Source organism: Mus pahari, chromosome 21 (genome assembly GCF_900095145.1).
Source record: "Mus pahari chromosome 21, PAHARI_EIJ_v1.1, whole genome shotgun sequence".
Taxonomy (NCBI): Eukaryota; Metazoa; Chordata; class Mammalia; order Rodentia; family Muridae; genus Mus; species Mus pahari.
The window spans coordinates 21,168,137-21,181,272 of NC_034610.1; the positions used below are offsets into that span (position 1 = coordinate 21,168,137).

Consider the following 13,136-nt stretch of genomic DNA (forward strand, 5'->3'; position numbering starts at 1 on the left):
GAGAGAGAGAGAGAGAGAGAGAGAGAGAGAGAGAGAGAGAGAGAGAAAGACAGGACTAACAGAGAATCCCTGTCTCAAAAAATCAGAAACAAAGAAAAGTGGGTCTCTATGTCCTTTAACCCTAACTTGTGAGTTCTCCCTTTTGACTTGGTCATCTTAATGGTCACATTCCATGTCTCCCCAGACCTTGGTGGCCTCCTGCTCTCTGGAATGGTTTTTCTCTGATTTTGCTTGAGCAGGGTCTCTCCATAATAGTTCTGGCTGCAGCTCCAGGACAGCCAGGCTACACTGAGAAACCCTGTCTTGGAAAACAAAACAAAACAAGTCCTGGCTGTCTTGGAACTCACTGTGTAGACCAGGCTGGGCTTGAACTCACAGTGCCTGCCTGTCTGCTGGGTGCTGGGATTAGGTACTACTGTGCCTGGACTGTAGTGAGGTGTTTCCAGATTCTTCTATGGAGTGCTCTGCCCTTTAGAGCATGGCTACTTATTTACTGTCTATGTAGCCCGGGCTATCCACGTGTTTATGCTCCCCCTCCCTTTGCCTCCCCAGGATTGGGATTGCAGGTGTGAGCCACCAGCCTCACTCAGCTGTGCAGTTAAAGTCCCACACCCTTGCCCTTTCTCTGCAGAAGCACTCTAGCTCCTTCTCCCTGGCTAGAGATGCTTGACTCTTCCCTCTGTGTTAATGCGGTGTCTCTTGCTCATGTTTTGCAATCTAGTGGCTCCACCAGATGGGTGTCAGGTCCTGGTTTGGGCTAGTGATGGATAGTTGGCCCTCAGCAGAGTCCTGCAGGGCCTATGAGCAGAAGGCTGTCCCAGCACTGCCGAGTCAGACTGGACGCTGTCTCTTGTAGGACTCCTATCCAAGGTTCCTGAAGTCTGATATATACAAGGGCCTACTGGAGGAAGCTGTGATTCCGCTGGAGACAAAGCGCTGGTGAGCCCCCTATGGCCACTGAGCAGGGAGGACCCTGCAGGGGGAAGACCTGTGCCCTCAGCACTTTCTTGTCCCCAGGCCATTTCCATTCTTGTGGAAACCTCTGCACTCAAGCCCTGCTCTCCAGTCTACCCCCGGGGAGCCTGCAGCTACCAGCTCCCCTGAAGGTGGCGCTGGGGAGTAGTAGGTGGCTCTTGCTGCACCTCACCTCATCATCACCTGCCTGACACCCTGTGGGGTTGTGTTCTCCTAAGGAGATACCCCCAGCACTGGCATCTCTGTGTACAGGGCCTAGCCTTGCTATGAGGTCCTTTAGCCTCCACCGAGTAAGCCCTCTCCTGCCTAGAAGAGACTGTCCCAGCTGATTTCTAGGCCAAGATTTCATGGGCTGATCCTTGCCAGGACAGAACTTGTTCTAGAAGAAAGGTAAAAACAAGGTCCTCAGAGTTGGTATTCTGTAGTCTTCAGTTCAGAACTAGGTCATCTCAACTCTAGAATGTCAAGTCAGTGACACATGAGGAGGTATCAGTCCCTGGCCATGCCACCCCATTCAGGAAGGCTCCTCCACTGTGTAATCGTTCTCCTCAGGCTAAACCCAGTGGCTTCTTAGGAGACGATGTCTGCAGGTGCCACGTCATTGCCACAGGTGGCATCTCTTCCACCTGCCGTCTGATCAGATCTGTAGAAAGGCGATACCACACTGTTGTCCTGACAGTAGGGCTCCCAGTTCTCATAGGGCAAGTCTTTGTCAAGCTGGCAGCCCTGGTGTCCAGTCTTCCTGTACAGGTTGTCCAGTGCCACCAGCATTGCCACCCCCACCCCAGAGGTAGAAATAAAGATGGGGCCTCCTGCCATACAGCTCCCACTAGGGCTGCTCTCTAGTCTCCCTTCACAACTCATTTCAACAGAAATAAAACTTTCAAGCCCCCACACAGTCCATTCTTCTGTGGGCCCAGCTTGCCTGAGCCTACGGCTTGAGTGTCTGCAGCTCAATGCGTGGTGGGTGCTATGTAGGAGGAGTGGCAGGTCTGCAGGTCGCATGTGACACGTGGCATCTGTGGTGTGAACATGTCATAGATTGGTGTGTGTGTAGAGAGGGTGTGGGGGGGGGAAGATCAAGGGTGTGGTTCTGGTATAAAAAGTAGCCACCATGGGGGTGGTGGGATGATTCAGTGGGTAAAGGTGATTGCTGTTAAGCCTGGTGACCCGAGTTCAATCCCCGACATGGTACCTACATGATAGAAAGAAGTGATTCCCACAGATTATCTTCTGATTTCCATATATACCCCTAGTTACATATGATTTATATGCAATGTTTTTTTAAGTGGTTACTGTGGACGGTGCCTGTCCAGTTTGTGCTGATGAGCGACCCAGCCCCCTCTCAGGCTTCAGTGGTGTTAGTCTGCACTTAATCTGAGGAGGGGGAAGGGCACCAAGATGGGTGCGTGAGTGCAGCAGAGAACCAGAAAGAAGCAGTGGGTAGATGGTGGCTCACAACCATCCATAACAAGATCTGACGCCTTCTTCTGGAGTGTCTGAGGATAGCTACAGTGTACTTACATATAATAAATAAATAAATCTTTAAAAAAAAAAAAAAAAGCAGTGGGTAGACAGGATGCTGCCACCTATCCAGTGTCCCCTGCGGCAGGTGTGCCCAGCCACAGAGTAAGCCCCAGGACCCTAAGAAACTATGGCAGGCTAGAGGGTTTCTGGCCCCTTAATGGCCATAAACAGGTGACTGTCCTCAACAGCCACTAGGTGGGCAGTGGGGAGTAGGGTGTGGGGCACTGAGAATGGTGGGTGCCCTTGGACCCCGCATCTCATCCTGTGCATTGGAGAGACAGGCTCCTGAAATCTGAAGATGCCCCTCTCCACCTCCCTTCTGTCAGGGCCATGTGTATGCCGGGTTACCTTTATTTTGTAGGGCTGAGGGACCAACTTCCTGCTTTGAAAACATCACCAAGCTCAGCCATCACGCTGACACCGCGGGCATACCTGTGCGCGCTCTGGGCTTCTGTACGTGTGCAGTTATGAGAACAAGTCTAAGTTCCGCACACTTGAAGGGTTCTCAGAAGGATTGATACTCAGACCAAGCCCGGAAGCCCTCAGGCTCTCTTGTGCTGTGACAGCCAACGCTCACCTTTCATTTCATTGCATCCCATAACAGATCCCAGAGTATATGACTTAGAATAGCCCCCCCCCCTTTCTTGCGAGCAGAGACATCCAGACAGACTGCAGGCTCACACTGGATTACAGGGGCTTTCCCCATCAGTGCAAATCGTTTATTGTGTTGGTTTCCATGGTGGCTGGGATCATGGGACTGCTTTGGCTACAGAGCTATGGATGCGATCTGGGCAAAGCTGCTCTGTTGCCCTTGGGCTTCAGGAACAACAAACAAGGCACAAGGTGAGAGCGCCATCAGGTAAGCACCAGAGTAGGGAAAGGGACGTGCCCGCTGTGCCAGGGTGCAGGGACAGTGTACTGAGGCGAAGGGCTGACTCCGCGCAGTCTGGAAATCCCTCGAGTGCACCCGGAGGCTCCAGGACAATCTCCTCTCTGCCCAGTCAGACTCAGTGACTTGCTCACTGAGTTGCTCGCTTTCCAGGAGACATGCTTCCTTCTGCTATGGGGAAGCAGCTTCCGAGCCTCAAGTTCCAGCTACAGCCCTGAGTTTCATGACCCCGAGGGACAGTGCCGACATGGGGAAAGCCAGGCTGGACTGAGAGGGCCTAGGGAGCAGCACAGCACACAGTGGTGGCTTTCCTGTGAGAGGGTAAGGAGGCAGGAAGTGATGAATGAGCCTCCTGCAGGCTGACTTGCCCGAGCCGGCCCAGGAAGCCTTACTTGACCAGATCAGATGGGCCACACAGTGAGACCTTTGAGGGAGGACACGGTATAGGCAGGAGGCTGGAAGGTGCCCCCTGCAATATCCTTGGGTAGAACTGGTAAGGCCACAGCTCCCAGAGGGCCAGAATCACCAGGGCGAGCAGTGAGGTCAGCATGAAGGCCGAGGGCAGGCCAGCTTTCCAAGAGGCTTCGTTTTCACAGTTGGAATCTCTGTGTGCTCCAGCTGACAACACCTACACCTCACTCCGGTACCGTAGTCGGGAGAACCGGTCCCGGACAGCCTGGTCACTGTCCGAGCTGCCTTCCCCCAAGCGGATCACTCTACTGCCTGGGACAAGGTCTCCAACTTTGTGTTTGGTCACAGAGACCAGGCCAGGCGCGTCTGAGCTTGCTGGGCCCGTCAGGAGCACATAGGCAGCGTGGCGGCTTGGCTCAAATAGGACAGCTGTGGGGGACAGTCACTGCTCAGGACCAGCCAGAGCTATGGGAGGGGAAGACCTGGACCCAGTGCCTGAGCCCATGCTCACCATCAAAGGCCACGATGTTGGCAGACACGTTGGCTAGCTCCAGCAGGATGCTAGGCACGGTCGGGTGGAACATATACAGACTGTGCTGCACGTCCTGGGGATCCTGAAGTGACAAGAGCAAGGTGTCGCACTCACCTGTCATTATCTGGGCCACAGCCACACCTCAGCAGGCCTCTGAATTCCTGGGACTTTCTTGGGCAGCTCTCAGGCTACTTTTAGAAGCTTCTATCCAGGGCTGGTGAGATGGCTCAGTGGGTAAGAGCACCTGCCTGCTCTCCCAAAGATCCGGAGTTCAAATCCCAGCAACCACATGGTGGCTCACAACCATCCGTAACAAGATCTGACGCCCTCTTCTGGAGTGTCTGAANANANCTACAGTGTACTTACATATAATAAATAAATCTTTAAAAAAAAAAAAAAAGAAGCTTCTATCCAAGTAACCTTGTTCACAACTGTGTCACCAGTGTCCCCCGTGAGGCTAACTCCCATTCCATGAAGGCCTGCTAGCGCCTGCCTCCCTGCACCTGGCCCTGCCTAGTGTCCATCAGCACCTGCCTTCCCTGTCACAGGTCTGCTCCTACCTCCAAGATCCTTCTCCAACAGCCCCAAGGCCCTTCAGGATACTTCCCCCTCGGCCCCCACCCCCACCCCCACCCAACAGCTCTGCCCTACACTCAGCAGACTTCTGGAAGTCCAGCCCTGGCATCTTGCAGGGGGATCTGGGTCTGATCCCTCTGGCCTCAGAGTGTGTGATCTCATACCATCTCATTAGCGCTCACAAGGTCATGGAGGCCCCAGAAGAAGAAGGCTGAGCGGTGGTCTGCGGTCATCAGGCTTGTGGATGGTGGGCCCCCAGGCAGGCTTGGGAGGGGCAGGCTCCACAGGACAGACCCAGTACTGAGGTCCAGAAGTAGGATCTGGGGAGGGTGGGGACACTATTGGCAGACAACCGAAGCCTACATAGGAATGTGTAGCCCAGCCATGCCAGCCACAAGGGCTGCTCTTTGAACCACCTCGCCATCTGAGGGCAGAGTCTCTGATTCAGCACTGTGTGCTCATGAGCCATGGACGAGGGAGACTCTCAGTTCCCAGTGAAGTCCAGCCTACCTGTCTATCACTGCCGGTTCCATTCTCAATCGCCACAGCCAAGGTGTCTGGTTTGTAGTGGCCAAGGACAGGTTTTCTGGAAGGATTGAGGAAGAAGACCTCAGGGAAGGTCTGGTAGAGGGACTTGAGATGAAGTGAAGATGAATGTATGCTCCTGAACTGAAATGGAGCTATCTACACCGAGACCCAGAGTGAGGAGCTGGGACTCAGGATGAGGGGCTGGTACCCATGACCAGCAGTTTCAGCAGCTCCTCCAGGGATAAAGGACAGATCCCAGTACAGGCAGGAGAACACCGGACTTCCAGCCCACTCTCCGTCATCCCTGCCAGGCAGCAGGACTGGCTGAGGCCCTGAGCAGGGTGGACCCTGTCACGCTCAGCTGTAATTGCACCTACCTCAGGACCTGAGTTTCACCAAGGGTCCACCTGGGCTCCAGATCCTGTCCATCCAGCAACATGCAGGCCTCAGAGGTGACAAGGAGCAAGTCCTGGCCACCTTTCCCTGGGACATTCATCAGGTAGCGAACTGCTGCAGGACTAAACAAGGAGGCAGGGGTGGGGAGGCAGACATATGTGGTCTTTGGGATGGGCCCTCCAGACAGGCCTGCTGGGGATGGCTTCCCTCAGGCACCCAGAGTATATCCCCATGTTTCTCAGTTCCCTAGCTTGAAAGAATGAAATTCTGTTTGTGGAGCAGGGAGGGTCCTCCCGTCCCATCTTCTTCTTAACTGCTGGGTGATGAAAGCCAGCGACTCAACCATGCCAGGCAAGCACTCTATCATGAGCCACCCCAGCCGTCTCAACTCTTTCTCTGCTTTTGTTTGCCAGTTTTTCACAGTACTGCAAGGCCCTAGCCCAGCGGGCCTGTGCCCCACACAAGACTGTCCCTAACTAAGGCCTGTATGTCAGACAAACCTGTGCAGTGAAAGTTTTGGTTTCTTTAAAGTCCCGTGAATATTTTTTGTTTTAATCTCAGGTGTGGGATAAGGGCTGCTTCACAGTAGCCGACCAGGATTTGTGTCATATGTGTGACTTCTGCCAGCTGCAGACAGTTTAATTCTGGGGACTCTGGAGAGGGGCTAAGTGGGAGGGCCTCCAGAGGGCCTGTGGTGGCCGCTGCCCCCCCTCTTGCTGCTGATTCCTGCTGGCATGTTTACTGGATTGCTGGTTTGCTATTGTTGGCTCGAGATTCTTTTTTTTTTTTTTTAAAGATTTATTTATTATTATACATAAGTACACTATATCTAACTTCAGGCATACCAGAAGAGGGCGTCAGATCTCATTACAGGTGCTTGTGAGCCACCATGTGGTTGCTGGGATTTGAACTCAGGACCTTCAGAAGAGCAGTCAGTGCTCTTACCCCACTGAGCCATCTCACCAGCCCAAAATAATGTCTTTTTTTTTTTTTTTTTTTTTTAAACAGGGTTTCTCTGTGTAGTCCTGGCACTCGCTCTGTAAACCAGGCTGGCCTTGAACTCATAAATCTGCCTGCCTCTGCCTCCCAAGTGCTGGGATTAAAGGCGTGCGCCACCACATCTGGCTTTCGAGGGAGATTCTGATGATGAAGACTGGACTTGCCCCTAGGAACCCTACATCCCTAATCAGCAGGAAGTAGCCCACAGAGTTATACTCCCCCTTTGCCCTCCAACTGTCTTTCTCTCCTCCCTAGTGTTGGGGGTCTGGAAGGGTTAGGGCAGAATAAGGGTTGGAAGGGAAGGAGATATAAGAACCCAATAAGCTAAACAAAGCTGGGTGTGGTGGCACACGCCTTTAATCCCAGTACTCTGGAGGCAGAGGCAGGTGGATTTCTGAGTTTGAGGGCAGCCTGGTCTACAAAGTGAGTTCCAGGACAGCCAGGGCTATACAGAGAAACCCTGTATTGAAAAACAAACAAACAAACAAAGAAAAATAGCTAAACAAATATGCCAACCAACCTGTGCAGAAGCCTCCTGTGGGTAGAGTGATTGAGCATGTTCTCCCAGTAGGGGTCTTCCTTAAAATGGCCATCTCTCCCAGTAATTCTCTCATAGAGACCCTTCACAGAGAAGCCACAGAGGGAACTTGCTATTCAAAACACAGAAGGACAGTCACCATGGGGACCAGGTGCATTCATCAGTCCCACTTCTGGAACCACATTGTGCCACACCTGATTTATCCCTTGGGCTTCCTGACTATTGATTAAGTGTCAGCTCACGAACAGGAATGGCCACAAATGACCAGTCACCAATTTCTTTATATGCGTCTTTCTCTAGCCCCAAACCCAGTGCTCAGCCCAGCATCCCAAGAATGCAGCATCCAACATACCACAGGGCAGAAGAATATACTGAGCACCAGTTCTGGTCACATGAAGGAGGGCGACACCATCTCCATCCACACCAAGGCCGCCTCTGTGGCCAATCTGGTACCCAGTGCTACCTGAATAGATGGCTCCACTGACCTGCACAGCAGAGGGCAGCAGGGGAGACAGAGCCAGATGCAGGGGAGGCAAGGGGAGCTTTAGGAGTTTAGAGGAGCTGGGTGTGGTGGCGCACGCCTTTAATCCCAGCACTTGGGAGGCAGGTGGATTTCTGAGTTTGAGGGCAGCCTGGTCTACAAAGTGAGTTCCAGGACAGCCATGGCTACACAGAGAAACCCTGTCTCAAAAAAACAAAACAAAACAAAACAAAACAAAACAAAACAAAAAAAAAGAAAGAAAGAAAAGAAAAGAAAGAAAAGAAAAAAGGGGTTTAGAGGAGATGGCGGTTAATCTTCTTTGGGTCTTGGTAAAAAAGTACTTTGAAGAGAGTGAACAACACAGAACAATGTGTGACTGTGCTGCACAGCCCGCCCAGGAGGCATGGCAGCTGTGGGATCAAAGCCCACACCAACCCACACATGTCCATTGTGCATTCTGCTACTCATGGGGAAGGCCAGCAAGCTGCCTGCAGAGCAGGAGCCCCCAGTATATTGCATGTGTAGACCTCAGAACAGAGCCCTGGGAGGACCCACTGCTGGGTGGCCACACAAATTCTCTTTGGGGAGACGTGGATGAGAAGTAGAGAAGGGGCTTAGAGGTAAGTGGGCCTGGGGTGCGTGAGAACTATGTTGCTCACCTCCTGTCCCTCCTGGGCGAGGATCAGGAGGTCTGGAGTATCGTCACCGTCGATGTCAGACACCTGGAGCAGAGGGCTCAGGATGGAAGCATTCCCACTAAAGTTGCTGGGATGGCTCCACAGGGTTTCTCCTAAAACCAAACACACAGTGGCTCCAAATCCCATGGCAAAGGAATGGCACTCACAGGAGAGCACTCATCCTTGGGAGCCTGAGGCCCCCGAGTAGGTAACACAAGCAGCCCAAGATCCATTAGGAAGAACAGGCACAGCCAGGCAGCCTCCTGCAAAGAACAGGCACAGCCAGGCAGCCTCCTGCAAAGAACAGGCACAGCCAGGCAGCCTCCTGCAAANAGAACAGGCACAGCCAGGCAGCCTCCTGCAAAGAACAGGCACAGCCAGGCAGCCTCCTGCAAAGAACAGGCACAGCCAGGCAGCCTCCTGCAAAGGCAGCATTTGGGACGCTTGTTGCAAGTAGAAGGCCAGCCTGGGCTACATGGTGGGACCTTGCAAAAACCTAAAAAGTCAGCAAAGCAGGGAGATGGCTCAGTGGTTAAAGCACTCTCCAGGCAAGTGTGAAGACCAGAGTTCAAATCCCCAGGAACCCACATAAAAGTTGGGTGGGTGTGCCTTTCTTCCTCTGGCTCAGACTTGTTCTAGGAGCAAAGGGACATCTATAGGCTCAGTCTAGCCCTCCACAGCCCAAACAGGTATCCCCATTACTTCAAAGCAGGCAACACTAATTGTCTCTGCCAGCATCCATAACAAGACACAAACTGTGGTTGCAAAGACACAGCTGCAACATGGCAGAGCAGCTGAAAGAGGTGACATCATTGACTTCCAAATGGTCACACCTTCACTTGGAGGGTTCCTACCAAGTCACCAACCCCTGGGTGAGAGCCAGGACTGACCCCTCCAATGAGAACCATCAAGAACCTTCCTCAGGTGACTGACCTGTGAAAAAGCTGACCGCAATGAAAGAACCAGATCTTCCCACAAGGATACAGGCAGAAGACACCTCGTTGTCTGGCATCTGTGGCATGGCACACTTTATAAGGGCGACATCTTGGGCCACTGGCCTCTCCCAGAGCACGCTGCCATTGGCTCCTGACACCGCAGCCACAAAGGCACAAGGAGTGGAAAAGCCTGGAAGGTAGAGGTGGCAGCCACTTGGTCAGTCTCAAATTGTCCCATGCCACCTCCTTTCTTCCTTATTCTGTGTCTTAGTCACATGACAGCTCATTTCCTCTACTATCCCCATATCCATGGCCTCATGGGGCACTGGTGGTGGCCCCAGGTAGAGTAAGGGAGCTAACAGTATTACCTCATCTAATCTATGAAGAAGAAAATATCATGACGTGGTTCCCTCCATCCCCATCACCCAAAGCCCTAACTGAGAAGGGGAGCCAGGACAAAGAGCCCTCTTCCCATGTGGCCACCATAGTAGACAGAACAAGAATTACCTTCGTCAGCACAGGATCTGGTGAGGTTGTCACTGCTGTTGGTATTTTTGTAAAGAAAAAGAACATCCTGAATCTTGTCCTTGTTCACATCCCCCAGAGCCAGGAAGTCATACGTGACTGAAAAGGAAGGCCCCAAGTTATGCGGGCCATGCCCGTCACTGGGAAGGTCAAGCTGAATGCTCTGACTGGTTTGGCATTCCCACTGTGAGGTCCCCTGCCACCAATGAGAGTAAGGTCTTCCTTACTAGCCCAAGCAGTTTCTTCAGAGGCAGGTGGATGTCTGCGTTTAAGGCTAGCCTGATCTGCACAGGAAGTTCCAGGTCAGCCAGGGGGACAAGGAAAGATATTGTCTCAAAAAATAAGTAAAAAAATAGATAACATGAAAGAAATCTGAACATCTGTTAAGAAGCCATTCCTCCAAGCCCGGCATGGGATTCTAACAGCCATGCTCCATCAGCAAGGCCTGGTTCTGCCTTGCATCCTAGGACTCAGATGATGAGCTTTTAATAAAACCAAACATTGAGAAGGTGACATTGGACATTTATCACACTCAAAATTTCAAAATGGCTGGGCGGTGGTGGCACATGCCTTTAAATCCCAGCATTTGGGAGGCAGAGGCAGGCGGATTTCTGAGTTCGAGGCCAGCCTGGTCTACAGAGTGAGTACTAGGTCAGCCAGGGCTACACAAAGAAACCCTGACTCAAAAAAACAAAAACAAACAAACAAACAAAAACCTTCAAAATGGATCAGATCCTAAATAGTTAAAATTATATAATACAGGCCAGGCAGTGGTGGCACACTCCTTTAATCTCAGCACATGGGAGACAGAGGCAGGTGGATATCTGAGTTTGAGGCTAGCCTGGTCTATACAGTAAGTTCCAGGAGAGCCAGGGGTACATGGAGAAACCTTGCCTTGAAAAAAACATAAATAAATACAGAAATAAGTATAAATAAATTAAAAAACAAAGTAGCTAGTGATGTATTAGCCTAGGTGTTAGAGTATTTGCCTTGTACATATGAAGCCCAGGGTCCAATACCTAGAATTACATAAATGGGGCATGGTGACATAAATGGGGCTTGGTGACATAAAACAAGCAAATAAACCTGAAGGAGAAGCCACCTCACACCCATCAGGATGCTTGGAAAGCATGACTGGAAACAAATGTCAGCAGATTGGAGCCCTTTAGCTGGGTGTGGTGGTGCACACCTTTAATCCCAGCACTCCGGAGGCAGAGGCAGGTGAATTTCTGAGTTCGAGGCCAGCATGGTCTACAGAGTGAGTTCCAGGACAGCCAGGGATACACAGAGAAACCCTGTCTCAAAAAAAACAAAACAAAGCAAAAAGCAACAATAACAATAACACCACCAACAACAACAAAAAAGTCCCTTTACAGGCTGGAGAGATGTCACAGTGGTTAAGAGCACTGACTGCTCTTCCAGAGGTCCTGAGTTCAATTCCCAGCAAACACATGGTGGCTCAAAACCATTTGTAATGGAGCTGGTGCCCTCTTCTGGTGTGTCTGTGAAGAGTGACAGTGTAGATCATACACATAAATAAATCTTTTTTAAAAGTCCCTTTATAACTATAGGAAATGAATATTTTGAAATATTAAATTTCAAATGAATGAATAAATGAAGTAATAAATTAGTTTTGTTTTCTTGTTTTTTTGTTTTGTTTTGTTTTTGTATTTTGAATCAGGGTTTCTCTGTGTAGCCCTGGCTGTCCTGGAACTCATTCTGTAGACCAGGCTGGCCTCAAACTCAGAAATCCACCTGCCTCTGCCTCCCAAGTGCTGGGATTAAAGGCGTGCGCCACCACGCCTGGCAATAAATTAATTTGTTAACAGAGCAGGAGTTGGGGACTAGGGCTGTAGCTCAGTTGGCAGAGTGATTTCCTACCGTTCCGGGAGCCCTGGGTTCAGTCTCCTGTGCCACATGAAGCCAAGTATAGAAAAGTTCATACACTTTTCTATAATCCTGGCAGTTAGGGTGGGAGGCAGGAATTCAGGACTAGTCCAGATACACAGTATATCTAAAGCTATCCTGAGGCTAAGGGATAACTCGCCTCTAAATAAAAATTGAAAAAATAAAATAAAACATTAGAACTGTTTCCGTTGTTTTTCCTAAAGGCTAATTTCATGGACAGGAAATAAGTGTGGTTTGCTTCAGCTTTCCTGTCAGAAGCACTCGGTTGCCCGGCACAGCTCTCCACAGCTGACGGCGCCTTCTCTAACCCCTCAGTCAGGTTGTGTTTTGTTGAACTGTTTCCATTAAAGCCTGTGAGCCTGCCTTTGCTTACTTACCTGGTCACTAGAGTGCTTCCAATTCCCCTAAAGGCTCCTAAAATCTCCAGGTTCAGAGGTAAGCCCATGGCCCCTTGGGGCTGACTGTCAAAGACCACGGGACTATGCTACATCGCGGTGCTGGCAAGGAAAGGGTCTGGAACCCCGATGAGGAGCGCTGCCCCTCCGGAGGCTCACCTGCATTGCTGTAGTCAAGCTTCCACGTGCCCTGCGAGGAGGGACGGTCTGGACATGGGATGATGAAAGACAGGACAAACACCACGAAGAGGCAAATGAACAGGGAAAGGAAAAATGCCACTGTGCGGCATCGGGACAAGCGGGAGGGCACAGGCTTGCTCTTCGAGTTACCCTCGTTTTTTGGTAGGGTTCCTAGGTTTTCCTGTGATTTTTTGTCCTCATTCTTCAAGGGGTGTATTTCGGCTTCTAAATCCTTGTTGTCCATCATTCTGAGCACATTCCAGAGCTTAACTGTGGTCACTGTATAAGAAATGAAATGGGTAAGGCTGGCAGTGAGCTGCTGCTCAAGGCAAATTACAGTTTTATCCCTCCCCTCCTTTGCTAACAGGAAACACATTATTAGTATTATTGTATGTGTCTGCATACCACAGCACAGAGCTCCGAGGACAACTCAGTGGAGACAGGTCTTCTACCTTCTGTGGGTTCAGGGGATCTAACTACCCAGGCCATCTCAGCTGTCCTGTCCTGTTGTTTTGTTTTGAGATGATGTCTCTGTCTTAATCAGGGTTACCATTGTTGTGATGAAACACCATGGCCAGGGCTGGAGAGATGGCTCAGCGGTTAAGAGCACTGACTGTTCTTCCAGAGGTCCTAAGTTCAAATCCCAGCAACCACATGGTGGCTC

The 13,136-nt window shown here is 51.0% G+C and overlaps 2 protein-coding genes across 3 annotated transcripts in view; one reads left to right on the plus strand and one right to left on the minus strand.

Annotated features, from left to right (window-relative positions):
* The window catches only part of Rgs11 (regulator of G protein signaling 11), an 8,210-nt gene extending 6,413 nt beyond the window's left edge, over positions 1–1,797 (plus strand). The window contains 2 exon segments of the mRNA XM_021221679.2: positions 857–939; positions 1,018–1,797. Coding sequence (XP_021077338.2) covers positions 857–939; positions 1,018–1,123 — 189 coding nt within the window. The 3' untranslated portion in view covers positions 1,124–1,797.
* A 1,375-nt stretch (positions 1,798–3,172) lies between these two features.
* The window catches only part of Fam234a (family with sequence similarity 234 member A), a 38,426-nt gene continuing 28,462 nt past the window's right edge, over positions 3,173–13,136 (minus strand). Inside the window, exons 2-12 of one of the 2 annotated variants that reach the window (XM_021221329.1) lie at positions 12,452–12,751; positions 9,972–10,088; positions 9,463–9,654; positions 8,512–8,642; positions 7,724–7,856; positions 7,354–7,483; positions 5,816–5,956; positions 5,421–5,496; positions 5,075–5,230; positions 4,314–4,416; positions 3,173–4,231 (exon numbers count right to left, since the gene is read on the minus strand). In XM_021221329.1, coding sequence (XP_021076988.1) covers positions 4,020–4,231; positions 4,314–4,416; positions 5,075–5,230; positions 5,421–5,496; positions 5,816–5,956; positions 7,354–7,483; positions 7,724–7,856; positions 8,512–8,642; positions 9,463–9,654; positions 9,972–10,088; positions 12,452–12,719 — 1,659 coding nt within the window. In that variant the 5' untranslated portion in view covers positions 12,720–12,751 and the 3' untranslated portion in view covers positions 3,173–4,019. The remainder of the gene's footprint in view (positions 4,232–4,313; positions 4,417–5,074; positions 5,231–5,420; positions 5,497–5,815; positions 5,957–7,353; positions 7,484–7,723; positions 7,857–8,511; positions 8,643–9,462; positions 9,655–9,971; positions 10,089–12,451; positions 12,752–13,136) is intronic. The other variant, XM_029533185.1, reaches the window with a different exon arrangement.